This window comes from Pipra filicauda, unplaced genomic scaffold (assembly GCF_003945595.2).
Source record: "Pipra filicauda isolate LSUMZ 115617 unplaced genomic scaffold, ASM394559v2 scaffold812_size110788_pilon, whole genome shotgun sequence".
In the NCBI taxonomy this organism is placed as follows: Eukaryota; Metazoa; Chordata; class Aves; order Passeriformes; family Pipridae; genus Pipra; species Pipra filicauda.
The window spans coordinates 33,776-55,029 of NW_024104990.1; the positions used below are offsets into that span (position 1 = coordinate 33,776).

The following is a 21,254-nucleotide window of genomic DNA, read 5'->3' on the forward strand; positions in this document are numbered from 1 at the left end:
GGCTGGCAGGAAAGAGTGGCCTCTCAGCCCACATCCTCAAAATATTGAGAAGTGTCACAAAAACTCGGTTGTTCTGGCAGAGAACCCACGGGGGGGGGTCCCGGTCACGAGCCCACCAGCCAAAAAAAAAACAAACCCCTTGGGCCACAGCTGAGCCCTGTGATCCCCCCCTTGCTGGGATCCGGCTCTGAAAGCCCAGGAGTCCCAAATTCCCACCTCTGCTGAATTTTGCATTTCTCGGTTTCTGCTCTGCCCTTTCCCCCTTTTGGGGTTTCTCCTCTGCCCTTTCCCCCTTTTGGGGTTTCTCCTCCTGTCCTCACACAAATCTCGGGCTCGGGGTTTTTTTTTTATTTTTTTTCCTCCCCTCCTGCAAATCAATCAAAGCTGGACCTTGGCAGGTTATCCCCAGGAGGGTCTTGGTGGGATTTTCCCAATCCCTTTCGGTGCTGCTGTTGTAACCCCCGTGTCTGTCCGGGCCCACAGGGAGCCGGGACCGAGCCGTGGCTGGCAGTGACTCCTCAGGTGAGATGGGATCCATCCAGGCTGGCAATGAGCAGGTGGAGAAGGATTTCCATGATTTCCAGGGGTGTTTCCCTGCTCCATCACTGACCTGCTCCCTGTGGCTCCACCTTGCCTTGCAGATTTGGGGGTCCTGGACCACCCCCCTGCCCATGACACCACCCCGATAATAGAAGCCCCCCAGGTGAGCCCGGGGCACAGGGACAGGGATCCTCTCCTGGGAACTGGGGAGCTGGGAGGGCTCAGAGACACATCCCAGCCCCTCCAGGGCTCCAGGTCCCAGCCCGGGCCTCAGTTTCCCCAAAGCCCTCCTGGCCCTGGGGTCCCTCTCCCACCCCTGGGGTCCCTACTGGTCCCTGGGGTCCCATCCTGGTCCCTGGGGTCCTACCCCTGGGGTACCTACTGGTCCCTGGGGTCTCTATTGGTCCCTGGGGTCCCTCTCCTGTCCCTGGGTTCCCTACGGGTCCCTGGGTCCCCTCCCACCCCTGGGGTCCCTACTGGTCCCTCAGGTCCCATCCTGTCCCTAGAGTCCCCCCTGGTCCCTGGGGTCCCCCCTGGTCCCTGGGGTCCCCATAAGTCCCTGGGGTCCCTCTCCTGTCTCTGGGGTCCCTATTGGTTTGTGGGGTCCCTCTCCTGTCCCTGGGATCCCCCTCCCACCCCCAGGGTCCCTACTGATCCCTGGGGTCCCCCCTGGTCCCTGGGGTCCCTATTGGTCCCTGGGGTCCTTCTCCTGTCCCTGGGTTCCCCTCCCACCCCCAGGGTCCCTACTGGTGCCTGGGGTCCCCCCTGGTCCCTCGGGTCCCCCCTGGTCCCCCGGGTCCCATCCTCATCCCTGGGGTCCCTCTCCTGTCCCTGGGGTCCCCTTCCCACCCCTGGGGTCCCATCCTGTCCCTGGGGTCCCATCCTGTCCCTGGGATCCCCCCTGGTCCCTGGGGTCCCCTCTGGTCCTTAGGGTCCCCTCTGGTCCTTGGGGTCCCATCCTGGTCCCTGGGGTCCCCCCTTATCCCTGGGGATCCCTCTCCTGTCCCTGGGGGTCCCTCCTGGTTCCTCCCCCCCCAGGGGTCCTTCCCCTCCCTTGGGGCCCCTCTCCCACCCCTGGGGGTCCCTCTCCTGCCCCTGGGGGTCCCTCCCTCGTCTCTGGGGTACCCGTGGAGCAGCTCCTGCCCCTCTTACAGGGGGAGAGGAAGGGACCAGAGACCCCCCCGGCCGCGGACGACACAGAAACCGCCTTCTGCGAGCCGGACCCCCCCCAGCCGCAGGTACCGCCCTCCCTCCGGGGGAGGGGCGGCCGCGTCCCGGCCCCTCCGGCCCCTCGGGAGGGTTTGTAGCCCCCCCAACACCCCATTTTCCTTCTCCCAGCCCGATTCCCCCCCAGCTGCCGGCGGCTCCGGGGACCCCGACACCGACTGAGGGTCCCGGGGGGGTCCCGGTGGCTTCCAGACCCCCCCGGGGAAGGCGAGGCCGCCCCGAGGGGCACCGCGGGCGCGGGGGGACCACGGGCGTGGCGAGCGGCCTCGGCCCTTCCCATGGATGCTCCAAATCCCGGGGGGAACGGGGACCCGCGTGGGACCGGGACCCGCCTGTGCTGTGCCCCCCGTGCCAGGACGGGGCTCGGGGTGGTGGCTCAGCCGAGCCAATAAAGTGGGATTTCACCCCAAAATCCCTGGAATTCCTCTGCCGGGACACTCAGGGCTCGGGGTGGTGGCACAGCCGAGCCAATAAAGCGGGATTTCACCCCAAAATCCCTGGAATTCCTCTGCCGGGACACTCGGGGTGGCGGCCCAGCCGAGCCAATAAAGCGGGATTTCACCCCAAAATCCCTGGAACTCCTCTGCCGGGACACTCAGGGTGGTGGCCCAGCCGAGCCAATAAAGTGGGATTTCACCCCAAAACCCCCGGAATTCCTCTGCCGGGACACTGGGGGTGGTGGCCCAGCCGAGCCAATAAAGTGGGATTTCACCCCAGAATCCCCGGAATTCCTCTGCCGGGACACTCGGGGTGGTGGCCCAGCCGAGCCAATAAAGCGGGATTTCACCCCAAAACCCCCGGAATTCCTCTGCCGGGACACTCAGGGCTCGGGGTGGTGGTACAGCTGAGCCAATAAAGCGGGATTTCACCCCAGAATCCCTGGAATTCCTCTGCCGGGACACTCATCCCCTCGTGCCCAGCCCACGCCGTCCCTTCCCCCCCCCCCCCGTCTTGGAACGTGGGGGCTCTGGGGGAAGGAGGTTTGGGGGCTCTGGGGGAAGGAGGTTTGGGGGCTCTGGGGGAAGGAGGTTTGGGGGCTCTTCTCTCACTCACACAGGGGACAAAAAAAACCCCAAAGAGGGTGGAAAAACCCTCCCGGCCCCCCCAAAGCAGCAGCTCCTCAGAACCCATGAACTCACCCGGGGGTGGGGACGGTGAAAATGTTCCCCCCACCCACGAGGTGTGGGAAGGGGGGCGGGGGAAAGAAAAGGTGCCAAAGCCAAAGGAAACACCCCAAGGGGGGGTCCTGGTGATTCGGGGCTCGGGGGGGGCCCCAGGCCGCGGTGCGGGGGTGGGGAGGGGGGGATGTCTCGGGGGAGGGGCTGGTCGGGCTGTGGGGGACGAAACGAGGACACCTGGAGGTGTGGACGGGGATTCATCGAGACCTTGGAGCCACAAATCCCAAATCCTTGGCCCCACAGACCCTTAAACCTCAGCAGAATAGACCCCACACCCCGGGCCCCACAGATCCCAAATCCCTGATCCCACAGATCCCAAATCCCTGATCCCACAGATCCCACATCCCTGATCCCACAGATCCCACATCCCTGGCCCCACAGATCCCAAATCCACGGCCCTGCAAATCCCAAATCCCTGACCCCATAAATCCCAAATCCCTGATCCCACAGATCCCAAATCCCTGACCCCACAGATCCCAAATCCCTGACCCCATAAATCCCAAATCCCTGACCCCACAGATCCCAAATCCCTGACCCCAGAGATCCCAAATCCACGGCCCTGCAAATCCCAAATCCCTGATCCCACAGATCCCAAATCCCTGACCCCACAGATCCCAAATCCCTGATCCCACAGATCCCAAATCCCTGACCCCACAGATCCCAAATCCCTGACCCCACAAATCCCAAATCCCTGACCCCACAAATCCCAAATCCCTGACCCCACAGATCCCAAATCCCTGACCCCATAAATCCCAAATCCCTGACCCCACAAATCCCAAATCCCTGACCCCACAAATCCCAAATCCCTGACCCCACAAATCCCAAATCCCTGGCCCCACAAATCCCAAATCCCTGACCCCACAGATCCCAAATCCCTGACCCCAGAGATCCCAAATCCCTGGCCCCACAAATCCCAAATCCCTGACCCCACAGATCCCAAATCCCTGGCCCCATAAATCCCAAATCCCTGACCCCACAAATCCCAAATCCCTGACCCCACAGATCCCAAATCCCTGGCCCCACAGATCCCAAATCCCTGACCCCACAGACCCTGAGCCCTTTTCCCCATAAACCCCCCGAGACGAAGAAAATAAAAAAAAAAAGTCAAAACAGGTTTATTTTATTAAAAAAAAAAAAATTGTACAATTTTATTCCCTCTATGAAAAAAAAAAAAAACAAACAACCAAAAAAAACAAAAAACCAACAAAAAAAACCAACCAAACACCAACCAAACTTCTACCACTGCCGGGCCAGTTCCCGACCCACTGCAAAACTGTAAAAACCAGCTTTTTTTTTTTTTATATATATATTAAAAAACAATTTTACATTTTACAACTTTCTACAACGCATGCACAAGGTCTGGGCTCTGCTGAGAGGAATCAAACCAACCCCGAAAACGGACCCCCAAAAAAAGGCTTTTTTTTTTTTTCTTATTTTCTTCTTCTTCTTAAAACTCCCGAGTGGAAAAATCCCGAGTGGAAAAATCCCCCCTCCCTGGGCCGACCCTTCGGTGTTTTTTTTGTAGTAGAACAGCCCCAAAACACCCCAAAAACGGGCTCCCACTGGGGGGGTGGAATTGGGTCCTTCGGCCTCCAGAGGGGAGCGGCAGGAGGGGGTCAGAAATTCCCCCCAAACGGAGATTCCCTGGAATTCGGGAAAGCCAAGCCCGGGCAGCGAGTGCTTGGGGGGGGTTGGACCCCACAGGACCCCCCCAGCACCGGGACTTTGCTACTGGTGCTGCTGGGGAAGCCCCTCCCTCCCCCTTCCCCCCCCCCAATTCACACCCTTTTAGTGCTTTTTTAGGATAAACCAACCCCCAAATCCCACCCGGCTCGAGCCTCCTCGGGGGGAAATCGGCCCCTCCACGAGCAAACCGACCCCGCAGGGACCAGCCCCAAACTCCCACTGGTGTGGCTGGATGTGGGAAAACATGAAAAAAAGGTGAAAATCAACCCGTGAGGTATTTGAGACCTTTAACAGAAACCAGGAGAAGGCAAAACGTTTCACACGTCCCGACAAGGCGGGAATTCCGTGGGATGGGAATTCCGTGGGGTGGCCACGACACCCATGGGACGTTAATTAAGGACCTTGTTGACCCCTCCCAGGAGCCTCTCGGGGCTGTAGGTCCAGGGCTGGACCCCAGGAGATGTTTTAAGCTGCTCTGCCTGCAATTCCGGCCCCAAGGACACCGGGAAGCCCCAGGGAGGTGCTGCTGGAAGCGGGAACGTGGGGTCACCTCGGGAGCGGCAGAACCCCCGTGAAAACCCCAAACCCGACCTTCTGCTCCTCTGAAAACAAATCACATCTGCTAAAAAAACCACCAGCAGAGGCGAGGAGGAGGAGGAGGAGGAGGAGGAGGAGGAGGCTCCTCCAGCCTGGAGTGTCCTGGAATGCCAGGGGAAGTTTTTTGTAGCAGCCACAGAGTGTGGAGCCGTTCACAAAAATACTCCACCCCCGCCCCTAAAAACAACAACAAAAAGTCTCTAGGGTTAAAAAAGCAGCCCCAAAGGGCGGGCTGGAAGTGGTTTAAGGCCAGAGCCGGGTCGGGGAGAAAAGGGGGAGGCAGGAGCAGAAGATCCCGGCGGTGCCCCGGGGACGCTGGTGAGGAAGGTTTGGGATTAGCCCTTGAGTGGTGGCACCGAGTCAGCGGCGCTGCTCCTTCCCTCCGTGGGGAGATGCTACAAGGCCCTGGGTTTCAGGGGGGAGCAGGAGGAGGAGGAGGAGGAGGAGGAGGAGGAGGAGGAGAAGGGGCTCAGCCCACCCCAGGGCAGAGGGCGGGTGACCACGAGCCCGGGCGGGCGCCGGAGCCGCTTCCCGGAGTTCTGCCCAAGGTCCTTCGGGTCCTTGACCCCCGAGGTGACCCCCCCTGAGGTCACCCCCCGAGGTGACCTCCCCGAGCCCCGGCGGGGCCGGAGGGGAACGGGGAGGGTCTCCCATCTGACCCCCTCTGCCAGCCCCGTTCAGCTCACACCGAGGTCTCCGACTGCAGCCTCATGATGAACTTGTGCGACTTGGGGTCCACGAACTCCTCCGAGAGCTTGAAGAAGGGGATCTTCTTGGTGCTCACCACCAGGCTGAAGTCCTGGCGCTTGAGCACGAAGACCACGCCGTCCTTGAGGCCGTTGGTGACCGGCTCCTCGCTGACCAGCGTCCACTGCTTGGCCAGCCAGCGGTCCTTGTGGTACTGGATGGTGGGCCCGGCCGTCAGGTACCGCTCCAGGAAGGCCTTGGGGAGGGGAGGGACACGGGAATGTCACGGGAATGTCACGGGAATGTCACGGGAATGTCACGGGAATGTCATGGGAACGTCATGGGAATGTCATGGGAATGTCACGGGAATGTCACGGGAATGTCACGGGAATGTCACGGGAATGTCACAGGAATGTCGCCTTCCCCTGGCTCCGCCTGGGGGGTTTTTTGCTTTCTGCAGCCTCGAGCTGCTCGGCAGGTCCTGCCGGAAAAACGTCCCTGGTTCCCACTGTGCTGATCCTGAGGGGCCACACCCACTCCTCTGGCTGGATCCTGGGATTACAGAGCTTGGGAAAGACCTCCAGGATCATCCAGCCCACCCTGTGCCCCATCCCCACCTTGGCCCCAGCCCAGAGCACTCAGTGCCACAGCCAGTCCTTCCCTGGGCACCTCCAGGGCTGGGCACTCCCCCACCTCCCTGGGCAGCCCCTGCCAAGGCCTGAACACCCTTTCCAGGGGGAAATTCCTCCTCATGGCCAACCTGACCCTCCCCTGGCACAGCTTGAGGCCATTTCCCCTCCTCCTGTCCCTTGTTCCCTGGGAGCAGAGCCCGACCCCCCCCGGCTCCCCCCTCCTGTCAGGGAATTCCAGAGCCAGAAGGTCCCCCCTGAGCCTCCTTTTCTCCAGGCTGAGCCCCCCCAGCTCCCTCAGGAGTCCTCCAGACCCTTCTCCTGCTGCTCCAGCCCCTCAAAGCGAATTGAGGGGCCCAGACCCTGACACAGCACTCGAGGTGTGACCCAGGACAGAGGGACAACCTCTGTCCTGCTCCTGTGTTTCCCCTTGTCCTGTCCCTCGTTCCCTGGGAGCAGGGCCCGGCCCCACCGTGCTACAACCTCCTGTCCTTGTCCCCCCCAGCAAAGGCGCGGCCCTGCCCCACCCCGCCCACCTTGGGGGTCATGTCGTGGGTGATGCAGAACTCCAGGTGCTGCAGGATGCTCTCCATGGTGTGGTAGGGCTGCTGCTTGGTGGTCCTCAGGTACTTCTGCATGGCCCGGGCCATGGAGGCGAAGATGGCCTGGGCGGCCTCGCGGGGGTCCATGATCTCCCGGGGGTTCTTCTGGTCCTCCTCCTGCAGCCTCTTGATGTGGGTGAAGGCTTCTTCCACCGCCACCACCAGCCTGTGGGGACGGGAGCCACGGGCGTGGATGTGGGGGGGTGAGAGACTCCCGGGGCTGGGGGGAGCCCCTTGCTGCCCAGCTGCGGGCAGAGCCCGAATTCCAGCCTGAAACAGCTCTGTGGGAGATCCCTCCACGCCACGGGACAGCCGGGATGGACGGGAAGTGCTGACCCACGGGGAGAGGAGCCCACAGAGCAGCAGGGCTGCTGGGAGAACCTAGGAGGGGACCCATGTTGGAGCAGTTCCTGGAGGACTGACCCCGTGGAATATGGACCTGGAGCAGTTCCTGAAGGACTGACCCCATGGAACATGGACCTGGAGCAGTTCCTGAAGGACTGACCCCATGGAAAACAGACCTGGGGCAGTTCCTGAAGGACTGACCCCATGGAACACAGACCTGGGGCAGTTCCTGAAGGACTGACCCCATGGAACACAGACCTGGAGCAGGACTGACCCCATAGAATACAGACCTGGAGCAGTTCCTGAAGGACTGACCCCATGGAACACAGACCTGGGGCAGTTCCTGAAGGACTGACCCCATGGAATACAGACCTGGAGCAGGACTGACCCCATAGAATACAGACCTGGGGCAGTTCCTGAAGGACTGACCCCATGGAAAACAGACCTGGAGCAGTTCCTGAAGGACTGACCCCACAGAATACAGATTTTGGAGCAGTTCCTGAAGGACTGACCCCATAGAACACAGACCTGGAGCAGTTCCTGAAGGACTGACCCCATGGAACACAGACCTGGAGCAGTTCCTGAAGGACTGACCCCATAGAATACAGACCTGGAGCAGTTCCTGAAGGACTGACCCCATGGAATACAGACCTGGAGCAGGACTGACCCCATAGAATACAGACCTGGAGCAGTTCCTGAAGGACTGACCCCATAGAACACAGACCTGGGGCAGTTCCTGAAGGACTGACCCCATGGAACACAGACCTGGGGCAGTTCCTGAAGGACTGACCCCACAGAACAAGGACCTGGAGCAGCTCCCGGAGGACTGACCCCAGACCTGGAGCAGCTCCCAAAGGACTGACCCCACAGAACAAGGACCTGGAGCAGCTCCCAAAGGACTGACCCCACAGAACCCCCCCGCGGCCGGTGCCAGCCCCGTACCTGGCGCGGCGTTTGCGGACCCTGCGCTCGTGCTCGGCCTCCTCGTAGTAGAACTCGTTGTGGCTGTTGTCCCGGCGCCGCGCGGCCGCCGCGATCACGGCCCGGGGCTGCCCCGTCGAGTTGTTGGTGGAGTTCTCTGCGGGGGGACACAGGGGGGTCAGACAAGGCCCGGGAGCCCTCGGGGTGCCTGGCACTCCCCGGATCCCACCCCGGGCTCTCCGGAGCCGGAGGGGAAGGGGAGAACAAGAGGAGAAGAAGAGGGGCAGAGAAGGAGCTCAGCTCACCCTCGCCGAGGGAATAGACCTTGAACCCGGACATTTTCTTGGACAGGACGGATTTGGGCAGGTTGAGCAGGGCGGGGTTGTACACCGGGAAGTCGTGGTAATAGTTCTCCAGGATCCACACGGCCGCTCGCTGGATGCTGCGGGGAGAGAGGGGCGGGAGCGGGTGGGGAGGGGACACAGGGAGGGGAGGGAGGGATGGGCAGGTTTCCCAGGGAAGCTGCAGCTGCCCCCCATCCCTGGAAGTGTCCAAGGCCAGGCTGGAGCAACCTGGGATAGCAGAAGGTGTCCCTTCCCATGGGAACTGGATGATCTTTAAGGTCCCTTCCAACCCAACCCATTCCAGGATTCCATGTGCTGGCTGAGGTGGGATACGGGGAAGAAATTGTTCCCTGTGAGGGTGGGAAGGCCCTGGCACAGGTTACTCCGTGGCTGCCCCATCCCTGGAAGTGTCCAAGGCCAGGTTGGACGGGGCTTGGAGCAACCTGGTCTGGTGGAAAGTGTCCCTGCCCGTGGCAGGGAGGTGGAATGAGACAACTCTCAGGGTCCTTCCAGCCCAAACCATTCCAGGATTCCATCAATTCACAGGACTATTAAGGTTGGAAAAGCCCTCTGAGATCCTCAAGTCCATCCCGTGCCCCATCCCCACCTTGTCACTCAGTGCCATGTCCACTCCTTCCCTGGACACCTCCAGGGCTGGGCACTCCCCCACCTCCCCGGGCAGCCCCTGACAAGGTCCAACCACCCTTCCCACGAGGAACACCCTCCCCCCCAAACCACACATCCACCACCCCCTTCCACTCACAGGAACGCTCCACCACCCCAAAAAACCCGCCGGGTACCTGAGGTGCCCGACGTTGTAGAAGCGACTGGCGCCGTCGGCCGAGCGAACGGCCTTGAGGGTGAACTGGGGCTGGAGCTGGCGCAGCTCCAGCAGCACCACGGCCAGGTAGTGCACGAAGAGCAGGGCGTCCACCAGCGACACGGCGAACTGCACCACGCCCCGGTAGTCGCGGTCCCGCGAGTCCAGGATGCGGACGCCGTAGAAGAGCCAGTAGGACACGACCAGCAGGAAGACCAGCACCATGAGCAGCGCCCGGAAGACGAAGACGCGCGGGAAGAAGGCCTTGGGGCGGCGGAAGAACAGGGCCCAGCTGCCCAGCAGGAGGATGAGGAGCTTGAAGGCCATGGAGATGAAGAGCCCCTCGCAGGGCGTCCCGCAGGGCTCCAGCTCCTCCCGCCACAGCAGCTGGGGCAGCAGCAGGAAGGCCAGGGGGGTGAGGAAGGCCAGCAGCGCCAGCGCCCCGGCCAGCGCCACGCCCAGGTGCCGGGAGCAGTCCAGGTGGGCGCTGTCCTCCATGTCCTTGGTGATGCGGGTGATGTCATCGTGGGAGATGCTGTGCTCCGACGTCCCCGTCACCACCGTGGTGGTCTCGCCCCAGTTGTCGTCCTGGGGGGGGTTACACAGGGGAGGGTTACGCGGGGCAGGGCCCTCAGCAGACCCTCCAGCCCAGCCCCAAGCCCACCCACCCCACCTCGTCGCCCGCGGCGCTGCCGGGCGCCGTCACCCCCATTGGGGTGGTGGGACCCCAGGCCGGGGTGGGGGCAGGCAGGGATTTGGGTGGGACCCTCTGGAAAAGCCCGGCCGGGGCTCCTTTCCGCGCTCCGGCACCGGCGAGAGCGGCTCTGGGAGTGGGAAGTCTCCTCCTCATTGGTGGGGCCAGAAGGAACATGCCCAGCTCCTGTCCCAACACACCCGGGAAGGAGTCCCTGGGATCCCAGCAGGTCTCCTCCTCCTCCTCCTCCTCCCCCCAGAACCTCCTCCCGCGGCCGCAGCGGTGCCCAAACCACCCGTTCCCGTTTGATCCCTTCCCACACGTCTGTCCCCGTGTCCATCCCCTCCCTTCCCACACGTCTGTCCCCGTGTCCATCCCCTCCCTCAGCCCTTCCCAGCCTGGTGTGCAGCGCTCAGACCCCCCTGAAACTCGGAGGGTTTTCATCATCATGTGGGTTTTCCCACGGATTTCTTCAGGAAAGCCAGGAAATTCCTCCCTGTGAGGGGTGGGGAGGCCCTGGAAAAGGTTGCCCAGAGAAGTTGTGGCTTCCCTATCCCTGGAAGTGTCCAAGGCCAGGCTGGACAGGGCTTGGAGCACCCTGGGGCTGGTGAGAGGTGTCCCTGCCCATGGCAGGGGGTGGGACTGGAGGAGCTTAAAGGTTCCTCCCAACCCGAACCATTCCATGAATCTGGGAATATTATTTCAAGTTCAACCAAACCCTCGTCCCGGGGCTTTCCAGAGGGACGGGAAGCAGAGGGTTTGGGGGGGCCTAAATCCAGCCCTTGCCCAGGAGAGCCCTGGATGCCACGGCTGGACCGGGCAGGCTCAGCCTCCGCCGGCGCCGGCTCCTGGGAGAGGGAGGATGAAAAGAGCCGAAAAGAGCCGGAGCCGCCGGCGTGGGCGGCTGGGAGAGGATGAAAGCCCGGGATGAGGCTCCGCGGAGTCCCGAGGAATCCCAGCACCCACGGAGGGCACGAGGGACCCCTGTGGGCCAGCGGGAGACACGACACGGAGCCTCCTCCGCGATCCCGCCGGGATGGGGAGCCGGGATGGGGCTCCCGCCGAGCCGGCATCGCCCCCCGGGCGCGGTGCTGATCCCTGGGGAGCGCATCCCTAGGGATTGGATCCCTGGGGGTGTTTTCCAGCCCGTGCTGAGCCCGGGGGCACCGCGACAGCCGGTCCCCCCTTTCATTTGCCCCGGCCCGACCCAACCGGCTCGACCGCTCCGCCGGGAAGCTCCGCCGGGAAGCACCGGGCGTGTCGGGAGCCCCCGCCAGCGGCTCCCACCCTCGGCAGCACCCCCGGGGGCGGTACAGAGGTGCCAGCCCCGTCCTGGCCCCCTCCCCACGCCCGACTCACCCTCTCGTCCCCCCGGGTGGACTCGTTGTCCAAGAGGGGCTCTCCCGGCGCTTGGATGGTCACGGATTTATCCCCCCGGCTCCCGTCCCGGCTTTTGGAGCGATGCCGGTCCCGCCGGTCCCTGGAAGGCAAGAGAGGGGAGCAGGGTGGGCAGGGCGGGGTGGCAGCGCCCGCCGGGGCCGGGGGGACCCCTGGAGCCCTCACCTGTGCTTGCGGGAGCTGCGGGAATGGCCGGATTTGTAGGAATATCCCGAGTACTGCGACTCATTGTCCATGTTGTCGGAGCGCCGGGGCTTGTGCCGCTCCAGGCCGAGGGCTTTGGATCTGCCCGGCCCCGGGACGGCGGGCAGGGCCTCCTTCAGGGGGGGCTTCTTCAGGCCCAGGGGCACCTTCAAGAAGTCGACCGTCACCTTGAGGGTCTCTATTTTGATCACCTGGTCGGGCTCTTCTCAGGAGAAAAGGGCTCGTCCACCTGCGGGGACGGAGGGGAGGCTCAGCGGCGGCATCCCGGCATCCCGGCATTCCCACAGGGAATATCCCAGCGGAGGGTCCCATCCCCTGCGGCCCCGGCAGCAGCAGGGGCGGGACAGCGGCAGGAAAAAGGATTTTGGGGCATTTTGGGGGTTTCTCCCGTGCCCGGGCTGGAGCCCGGCTGGCCGCCCTTCCCCCCAATTAACCGCTGGGATTTACACCTTAATTAACGCCACCATCATTAGTTTAACTGCCAAGACGGTGCCCAAGGGGTGGGGGCCCGAAGGAAGGGGAGGAATAACCGGGTGCAGACGAGGTTCCAGGCCCAGCCGGGCGGGGGGAGCTCTGCCCGGACACGTTCCCTGCGCCGGGATCCCACACCCGGGAGAGCCCCGGGAGAGTCCGGGAGCAGCCATTCCCCGGGATGCAGCTCTCCAGGGGCTCCAGGAGCAGCCATTCCAATGGGATGCAGCTCTCCAGAGGCTCCAGGAGCAGCGATTCCCCGGGATGCAGCTCTCCAGGGGCTCCAGGAGCAGCGATTCCCCGGGATGCAGCTCTCCAGGGGCTCCAGGAGCGGTGATTCCCTGGGATGCAGCTCTCCAGGGGCTCCAGGAGCAGCCATTCCCCGGGATGCAGCTCTCCAGGGGCTCCAGGAGCAGCCATTCCCCGGGATGCAGCTCTCCAGGGGCTCCAGGAGCAGCCATTCCCTGGGATGCAGCTCTCCAGGGGATCCAGGGACAGCAGGGAGCTCCTGACCCACTCGGGTGTAAATCCCACGTGTGGTGCCCACCCATGTCTGGTTCCATGGGATGGGAAAACAACCCCGTTCCCAGATCCCAGGCACAAGGCACCGGGAATCTGTGGGATGCAGGAGGACCTGGGGTCCCATTCCAGCTCATCCCACTGCCTTTGGGGACCCCCAAAGTGCCCTGGTTTGTCACTTTGGGGACTGTGTCCCCCCTCCAGGGAGGGAATTTGGACACGTGGGACCTCCAGGGCTGCCTGATCCAACCCAGGAATGTTGGATCCCGTTGGAGCGTCCTGCAAATCCTCCTGCCACCCCCCCGAGGTGCTGGGGGGGCACCCCCAGAGCCCCGAACCCCTCGTGCTGGGGGCCCAGCCGTGTTTGGGAGCCACCCCGGGTTTCCAGGGAAATGCCATTCCCACCAAACAACCCCCCAAATGTCTTTTGGCCTCTTTTCCGAGGCCTCCAGGAGTGGGAGCCGGGGTCAAGGAGGCGAAAAGGGGGGGGGGCTGAGAGGATGGATTCTTTTGTCCCAGACGCTGGATGCTCCCACATTTATCACTATGGAAACAAAAGCCACCACGTCCCCCCCCCGGCGTTGTCCGGGAGATGGGAACGGCGCCGGGAGCGCGTCCCGGCATTCCCAGCGAGCGCTGGGGGAAGGGGCCAGGAGAGAAAAGACCCCCCTGTGCCCCCCCCTCGCCCCCCCCTTTCCCGGGCTTTGTTTGCGGGCAGGGATCGGGTTTCTGCCGGGAACAATGCCTGGAGCCGCCTCCGCCCAGCTCCGGCCCCAGTGACACCAGTAAGAGGCCGGTACTGGGATTTGGGGGGGGGTCGGGGGTCTCTCACTCACCCGAGGGGCAGCGCGGGGGGTCCGGGCGAGGCGGCTGCAGGCGGGCACCGACCCCCGTCCCGCTGCTCTCCGAGGCACTGGGAGCACCCGGAGCCTCCGGAGGGGTCGGCATCCAGCTGGTGGGCACCCGAGGGGGGGTGGGCATCGAGGGGGGGGCTCACGGCACGGGCGGCAGCGCCGGGGGGCCGCGGTGGAGCTGCGGAGAGAGAGAGGGAGATCAGGAATGCCCGCATCCCGCCGGGAATGTCGCCTCGGGAGCACCTGGGAAGAGCAGGGGAGGAAGGTGAGGGTGGGATGGATTCCCCCCTACACACCCCTGCGGCCCTAAAAACTGCCCGAGGCCAGCTCCCTGATCGACCAGTCCAATGAAATTTGGGGTTTTCCAGGGATTTGGGGTTTTGCAGGGATTTGACGCCCCTCGGGCACCACAATCCCATGGGCAGCAGCCCCGTGTCACCCCCGAGCCAGGGGTGCCCTGGGGCTGTGCTGGTGGTGTGGGGACCTCAGGACAACCCCTGGCATTGCCACCCTGAGGGATCAGCCAAATTAACTCCGGGATTTTCCAGGTATCCCGATTTCCCAGGGATTTAACACCACTCGGCCACCACACTGGAATTCCCCCCCTGGAATCCAGGGGTTCCCATGGCCGTGCCAGTGGCCTGGGGACATCAGGACACCCCCAAACCTGCCCGGTGTCACCACCACCAGCGAGCAGCTGAAAGGAACCATGAGCGAGCAGCTGAAAGGAAGTTGGGATTTTCCAGACATCCAAGTGTCTCACGGCACCGGCCCAGGGATTTGAGGCCCCTTGGCCACCACAGTCCCACATTCCAACCCCTCTGGAATTCTCCCCTCTGATCCAGGGGTCCCCCTGGCTGTGCTGGTGGGGGGGGGGAGATCCAGGGGCTCTCCAGATCCATAGTGGGGGGATGGAGGTCGATCCATTCCGAGGGAGAACCAGGCACTGATTCCAGCTGGGAGCGAGTGAGGAGCTGGGGGAGCTTGGCTTGTCCTTCCCAAGCTGGTGACACGCCACAGGCTGGGGGGGAGGCCTCGGGGGGCTTTCCCAGGCTTTTCCAGTGGGGTAGATGGATTTTTCCAGCGTGATCCGTGGATTTCCACACCCGGACCAAGGCTGGACCCTCCGTCCTGCCCGAACCAACTTCCTCCCCAGGGGCTGGCGGGGGAATCACCCCCATCCCAGCAGTTTTCCAAGGATAATTGGGAATTCAGGCAGCCATCCTGCCCCTGGAAGCAGGAGCTCCTCGGTGCTTGTCTGGCTGCTCCAGCAGGGAAAAAGGGATGGTCTGGCCGGCAGAGCTGGGCAAAGCCGGTTGAGCAGCACGGGGCACTCCGCTGGAGAGGCTGGGAAGGGATTCCTGGTGTCTCCAGGAGAAGCAGCTTCGCCTTCCCGGGCCCAGGGAGCCGCCGAGGGAGCGCCGGGAGCCGGAGCCGGATGCAAACGAGGAGGAGAACTCCCATTTTTAGCAGCCAGGTGATTATGGAGCGTCAGAACAAACCCTGCCCAGGGGGAGCCGAGGGTTTTTTGCCCTCTCCCGACGTCTTTCAAGCCCAGGCTGGATGATGGTTCCTGGGGATGGGGCCGGTTCAAAGCTCGGAAAAGCCGCTGCCTTTGAGTCCCCAACCTCAAACACCCACTGGCTTTTTGTATTCAAATGCTCTCCCCCCAAAAAAATAATATAAAATAATAAAAAAATAGATCCAAGCGTTTTGGAGATGAAAAGGCTGGTTTCAAACAGCTCCAGGGCGAATCCTGAGGGGAATCCTCTCCTGCCTTGCTCCCCTCGGGACTGAGAGCCAGACATGAGGCATCCTGGAGAAAAATCCTCTTGGAGCAAAGGGCAGAGGGAGAATCCAGTGGCTGAGCAATTCTCCTGGCCAAGAGGGTTTGGGAAGGGAGCAGGGAGCACCCACTGCCATTTACACCCCCGGTGCTCTTCTCCCAGCACCTGCAAATCCAGGACAGTTCCCTGAGCGCTGGCATTAGGGCAGGAACCCGGGATGTGGATCCGAGAGGAGTGTGAGCAGGGCCTGGCCAGAGCTGCCTCCCCACTGCCAGGGAGCAGGAGGAGCCACCCAGGTGTTCTCCTAGACAGAATCCCAGAATCCCTGAGGCTGGAAAAGCCCTCCCAGCCCATGGATCCCCCTGTGCCCCATCCCCACCTTGGCCCCAGCCCAGAGCACTCAGTGCCACAGCCAAGCCTTCCCTGGGCACCTCCAGGGCTGGGCACTCCCCCACCTCCCCGGGCAGCCCCTGCCAAGGCCTGAACACCCTTTCCAGGGGGAAATTCCTCCTCATGGCCAACCTGACCCTCCCCTGGCACAGCTTGAGGCCGTTTCCCCTCCTCCTGTCCCTTGTTCCCTGGGAGCAGAGCCCGACCCCCCCCGGCTCCCCCCTCCTGTCAGGAGTTGTGCAGAGTGGGGAGGTCTCCCCTGAGCCTCTTCCTCTCCAGGCTGAGCCCCCCCAGCTCCCTCAGCCTCTCCTCATGGGAATTGTGCTCCAGCCCCTTCCCCAGCCTGGCTGCTCTTCCCTGGCCCTGCTCCAGCCCCTCCATGTCCTTCCTGAGCTGAGGGCCCAGAGCTGGACACGGCACTCCAGGGGTGGCCTCACCAGCGCTGATGTCCTGTCCCACCACGGGGGTCCCAGGGACCCCTGAGGGGCAATGGCTGTGCTGGTGACACCAAAACCGGCCTGGGAACGGCCAAACCAGGCCTGCTGAGCGGAGCAGCAGCAGCAGCAGCAGCAGCAGCAGCACATTTGTTTGCTTGGCTACCCCAACACGCCCTGGTGCCTCCACACAATGGGCACCTTCCCCGGGAAGCCCCCGCCGGGCTCCCCCCTCCAGCTCCTGAGGACTCGGGGGGGGGGGACGGGGCTGTGGCTGCTTCCCAGACACTGGGGACATCACTGGGGACATTGGGGACATTGGGGATATCAGGAGGTGGGTGCCCAAGGAGCAGGAGGGGGGTGGGACCTCACGGAACTTCGTGGTTTTTCTCCAAGGGAAAGGTCGTCGGGGGGCGTTGGAAGGGAACAAGGGACAGGAGGAGGGGAAACGGCCTCAAGCTGTGCCAGGGGAGGGTCAGGTTGGCCATGAGGAGGAATTTCCCCCTGGAAAGGGTGTTCAGGCCTTGGCAGGGGCTGCCCAGGGAGGTGGGGGAGTGCCCAGCCCTGGAGGTGCCCAGGGAAGGACTGGCTGTGGCACTGAGTGCTCTGGGCTGGGGCCAAGGTGGGGATGGGGCACAGGGGGCACTCGGTGACCCAGGAGGGCTTTTCCAACCTCAGGAATTCTGTGACTGGTGAGGAGAAGCCCCATGGGAGCTCCTGCTTGGATGAGGGGGCAGATGGGCTCCCCAGGCAGGAGCTGTGGGCTCAAAACAGATCCCACATCTATCCAAGCCCCAACCACCCAGCAGGGAACCAGGGAGAGGCCTCCAAGGCAAGTCACCTCCCTCCCCCCTCACTCACCCCTCCCGAAGCTCAAATCCCAATTTTCCTCCCTTTTCCTTGGCCCACCCACCCCTGGGAGCTGCAGTTTCACCGGGAGCTCAGGGCAGGTCCCTCGACCCCGAGGCTGCTTCCCGTGGCTGAGTCCCCCCAAGCCGGGCTGGGAGGGCCCTTCCCGCCCCTGGAAAAGCCCCTGCCGGCGGGAATCCACGGACTCCCAGCGTTTTGGTCCGTTGGCGCTCCGGAGGGAGGCGGGAAAGGCCCCTGGGAAGCCCGAGTGGCTCAATCCCAGCCCCCCCGGGGGCTCATTCTGCTCTCCGGTCGCTCAGCGTCGGCTCGGAGGCAGGAGGTTTAATATCCCTTCCAAAGTGCCACCTCCAATTAGGGTCACCCGGGATTGTCACAATATCCAAAGGAAGGGCCAATCCCCGGAGCTGCTCCGGCCCCGCCGCGGCTCCTCCGGCCGGGAATTCCCACGGAATTCCCACGGAATTCCCACGGAATTCCCACTGGGGGCCGAAGCCCAGCCCTGCTCCCGGCACTGGGACCCCGCTGGGAGTGCTGGGGATGCACTGCCTGCCCCTGGCACGGGGAAAAGTGGGATCTGGAACCATGGGGGGAAAGGGAAGGGGCAACAGGCAGGGATTTGCTCGGGAACGGGGCTGGATGAAAAGGGGGAAAGGTGCTTGGGATGCAAAGTGTGCACTGAGGGATCCGACACCGAGGGATTCGACACTGAGGGATCCGACACCAATGGATCCCACACAGAGGGATCCTACACCAATGGATCCCACACAGAGGGATCCAACACCAATGGATCCCACACAGAGGGATCCTACACCAATGGATCCCACACAGAGGGATCCTACACCAATGGATCCCACACAGAGGGATCCAACACCAATGGATCCCACACAGAGGGATCCAACACCAATGGATCCCACACAGAGGGATCCTACACCAAGGGATCCCACACAGAGGGATCCTACACCAAGGGAACCCACACAGAGGGATCCTACACCAATGGATCCTACACCAACGGATCCCACACCAATGGATCCTACACCAACGGATCCCACACCAATGGATCCCACACAGAGGGATCTGACACTGAGGGATTCGACACTGAGGGATCCCACACTAATGGATCCTACACCAATGGATCCTACACCAATGGATCCCACACCAGGGGATCCCACACTGATCCCACCCGATCCATGCCTCCCTTCCCAGGGCTCCACGCCTGGCACAGGTCTCAGCCCACATCCCACATCCCTGACTCCTCCATCCACCTCATCCCAAGCTCTCGGGGAGGGGATGTCTCCATGGAGACGAGCAGCAGCCTTTCCCACTGCCCAGATCCCACCTCCCCGGCCCCCTCCTGCTCCCACCACACCAGTGGCACTTCCAGGTGGGACAAACCTTTCGGAGAGCCCAGGAGGCAGGAGGAGGCCCAGGGAGGAGTCCCAGGCTGCTCCCAAGGGGCACCACGGGATGCTGGGGCAGGAGGAGCCCAGGAGGCACCAGGGGCTGTGCTCCTGGAGATCCATGGCCTTGGAATTCAGCCTGTTCTCCAAGAGCAGCCTCCCAAACTCTGGGCCCCAAAAGGCCCATTCCTACCCCAAAAAGGCCCATTCCCACCCCAAAAGGACCCCCAGAGCACCAAGGGCCGCGCTTTTAGATCCCTCACAGCTCTGCTCCATCGTTTCCAGGTGCCTGACAACCCTCCCAAATCCCACCAGGCAGCATTTTCCGTGCCTCGGATCTGGGAAAAGCAGCAGAGACGGGATCTGTCCGGGATCAAGGAGCGAGGGGACCGTGTTCACCCATCACCACAGTTGCCCTTGGAGGTGCCAGGGCTGGAATCCCTCTCTGGGGTCCGGCTTTGGCTCCGTGGTGCCCGGGAACAGCCCGGGAAGGGCAGGGATGGTCCCTGGTTTCCTCCGAGGCCCCTTCCCGAGGATCCCGGCCGGACAATAAAGCCATAAAGGATCTGCCACCCGCTCCAGCCCTCGGAAAACACAACTGAAATCTAAAAATCAAGCCAGACCCAAGACGTGGGGCCGACCCAGCGCTGCCCAGACGCCGGGAGATGGGCTCTCCCCCCCTTCCCAGCCCCCCTCCGGCCCCATTGTCTGCGAGCTGGTGAAAACAAGGAACCACATTGGATCATTCCAAAGGCTGGAGGGAGCCCAGACGGAGCACGGGGGGTGCCCCGGCCCCGTTCCCACAAAGGGGGCTGCCCGTGGCACACGGTGACCCTCACCCCAAACCGGCCACCCCACGGTGCCCCGGCCAGGCAGGGAGCCACCGGCGGCTCGGCTGCTAATTAAATCATCCAATCTCATCCCGAGCTTCCCCCCCCCCGGCACAAAGACACCGGGAATACACGGGAGAAACACGGGGATCACATCTGACTGAGGCTGCCTCGGAGCCCAGCTCGGTCCCAGCACAATCCCCAATTGCTGTGATTAAGCACCAGCCGTCCCCAGAGGCTCCGTGAAGATAATATTTAATTCTTATTCTTCTTTTTTTTTTGTGTGGTTTTTTTTTTAACCTCCACCGAGGCCTGGGGGAGTGGGGGTGGTAAAAAAGAGCCTCTACGCCCTCTCCCAAGGAAAAAAAATAAAGCCCCAGACAGAGCGGCAGGGCCGACGTGGTGTGGAGGAGAAGGGAACTCCCTGTTGGCTCCGGGCTCTGCCAGGACCGGACCAAGATAAACCGGCTCAGGATCCGGCCGGGGCTGTGCTCCGAGCAGGTGGAGGCACGGGCAGAGCCGGGGGGCACGGGCAGAGCCGGGGGGCGAGGGCAGAGCCGGGGGGCACGGGCAGAGCCGGGGGGCAGCGGGCAGAGCCGGGGGGCAGCGGCCAGAGCCGGGGGGCAGCGGGCAGACCCTGCCCCGCGGGACCCCCAGCCCTGGCAGGAACAGCGGCCGCTCTCCCCTCGCCATCCTCGGCGCTGCCACCGCGCCCTGGCACCGGGCAGGTGGCGGGGGGGACACGGAGGGGACACGGAGGGGACACGGAGGGGACACCCCGCAGGTGCCCCCGCGCGGGGGTGATGGGCAGGGGGGCAGCGCCGGGCTGAGCCGGGCAGGGCACAAAGGGCTCGGTGGGTACCGTGACATCGTGCCTGAGCAGCCGGGGGGGTCCCGGGGGGTGGGTCGCGGTCCCTCCGCATCGCCCACCGGGGAGACTCCCCGGGAGCCCCGCGCAAGGGAAGCGGCAGCACCCGGGGGGAGCGGGGCCATCCCCGGGGGCACCGCCAGTGCCCCCCCCGCCCCGGGACCCCCCCTCCCCGCCCCGCACGACCCGCGGCGCCAGCCCGGGCGCGGGGCTCGCCGAGCAGCCGCCGGGCCAGGAAAGTCCCCGGCTCCCGGGGCCCTTCCCGCAGGGACGCGCCGAGCCCGGCCCCGAGCCGGCCCCGCTCCCCCCGCCCCGCGCCGGGGCGGCTCCGCACCCCGGAGTCCCCCTCGGTGCCCCCCCGGTGCCCCCCCGGTGCCCCCCGCACTCACCATCGCCGCCGCACCTTTGTGCGCGTCCCCCCCGCACCGAAATCCCGGGGCTCCTGCGGCGGCGGCGGCGGCGGCGGAGGAGGAGGAGGAGGAAGAGGAGGAGGAGGAGGCGGAGGAAACCCCGATCCCCAGCGGAGCGCCCCCCCCTCCAGCCCCGCCGCTCCCGGAGCCCCCCCCGTTCCCGGCCGCTCCCCCGCGCCCGCCCATTGTCTGCGCTCCGCGCTCCCGGCGCCCCTCCGGGGCCATTGTCTGCCGGGGAGGGGGGGGACACACACACAGAGGCCCCCCGGCTTCCTCCCCACCATCCTGCCGGGGGGGGGTCCCCGCCCCGCGGGGTCCCACCCTCTGCACCCGCCCCGGGGGTCCCACCCGCTTCCCCGGCCCTCGAACCCGCGGCCGGGGCGTTCGGGGTGAGGATGCGCTGGGGGTGCCCCCGGGGGGGTCCCCGTTTCTTGGAGGGGGGGTGAGCGGGTGGGTGGGGCTGAGGGTTGAGGCCCCCCTTGAGTGTCCCCCACTCGGGGGGGGTCACGCAGAGCCCGCGGAGCCCTCGTGGGGGCACGTCCCGCTCCGCAC

General features: G+C 63.9%; 1 protein-coding gene and 2 long non-coding RNA genes across 5 annotated transcripts; 2 read left to right on the plus strand and 1 right to left on the minus strand.

Annotated features, from left to right (window-relative positions):
- The first annotated feature begins 465 nt into the window (after nucleotides 1–465).
- On the plus strand, nucleotides 466–2,287 carry LOC120325066. The gene is made up of 4 exons (XR_005566878.1): nucleotides 466–522; nucleotides 642–703; nucleotides 1,695–1,778; nucleotides 1,879–2,287. It is a non-coding gene; the product is annotated as an uncharacterized LOC120325066 (long non-coding RNA).
- Nucleotides 2,288–4,106: 1,819 nt separating this feature from the next.
- Nucleotides 4,107–20,714, minus strand: VANGL2 (VANGL planar cell polarity protein 2). Of its 2 annotated transcripts, XM_039390361.1 has the most exons (9): nucleotides 20,682–20,714; nucleotides 13,699–13,894; nucleotides 11,834–12,101; nucleotides 11,630–11,750; nucleotides 9,557–10,164; nucleotides 8,718–8,854; nucleotides 8,434–8,569; nucleotides 7,081–7,312; nucleotides 4,107–6,171 (listed from the first exon to the last, which is right to left on the minus strand). In XM_039390361.1, exons 3-9 carry the CDS (start codon nucleotides 11,902–11,904, stop codon nucleotides 5,911–5,913), a joined length of 1,566 nt encoding a protein of 521 aa, XP_039246295.1. In that variant the 5' UTR covers nucleotides 11,905–12,101; nucleotides 13,699–13,894; nucleotides 20,682–20,714; the 3' UTR covers nucleotides 4,107–5,910. The 2 variants fall into 2 exon arrangements, with proteins under 2 accessions (XP_039246295.1, XP_027583203.1); XM_027727402.2 differs by lacking the exon at nucleotides 20,682–20,714 and having other exon boundaries at nucleotides 13,699–14,410.
- On the plus strand, nucleotides 13,463–15,428 carry LOC113991266. 2 transcript variants are annotated; one of them, XR_005566876.1, is made up of 2 exons: nucleotides 13,463–13,647; nucleotides 14,988–15,428. It is a non-coding gene; the product is annotated as an uncharacterized LOC113991266 (long non-coding RNA). The 2 variants fall into 2 exon arrangements; XR_005566877.1 differs by lacking the exon at nucleotides 13,463–13,647 and adding an exon at nucleotides 13,859–14,264.
- Nucleotides 20,715–21,254: the final 540 nt, after the last annotated feature.

What these genes read in the sequence shown, in the direction of transcription:
- VANGL2 (XM_039390361.1), bottom strand. Translation starts at nt 11,904, where the DNA reads ATGGACAATGAGTCGCAGTACTCGGGATATTCCTACAAATCCGGCCAT. An exon ending in CCACCCGGGGGGACGAGAGG is followed by an intron (nt 10,165 to 11,629) that starts GTGAGTCGGGCG and finishes AACCCCCCCCAG; the next exon opens with GACGACAACTGGGGCGAGAC. An exon ending in GTCCGCAAACGCCGCGCCAG is followed by an intron (nt 7,313 to 8,433) that starts GTACGGGGCTGG and finishes CCGTCCCCACAG; the next exon opens with GCTGGTGGTGGCGGTGGAAG.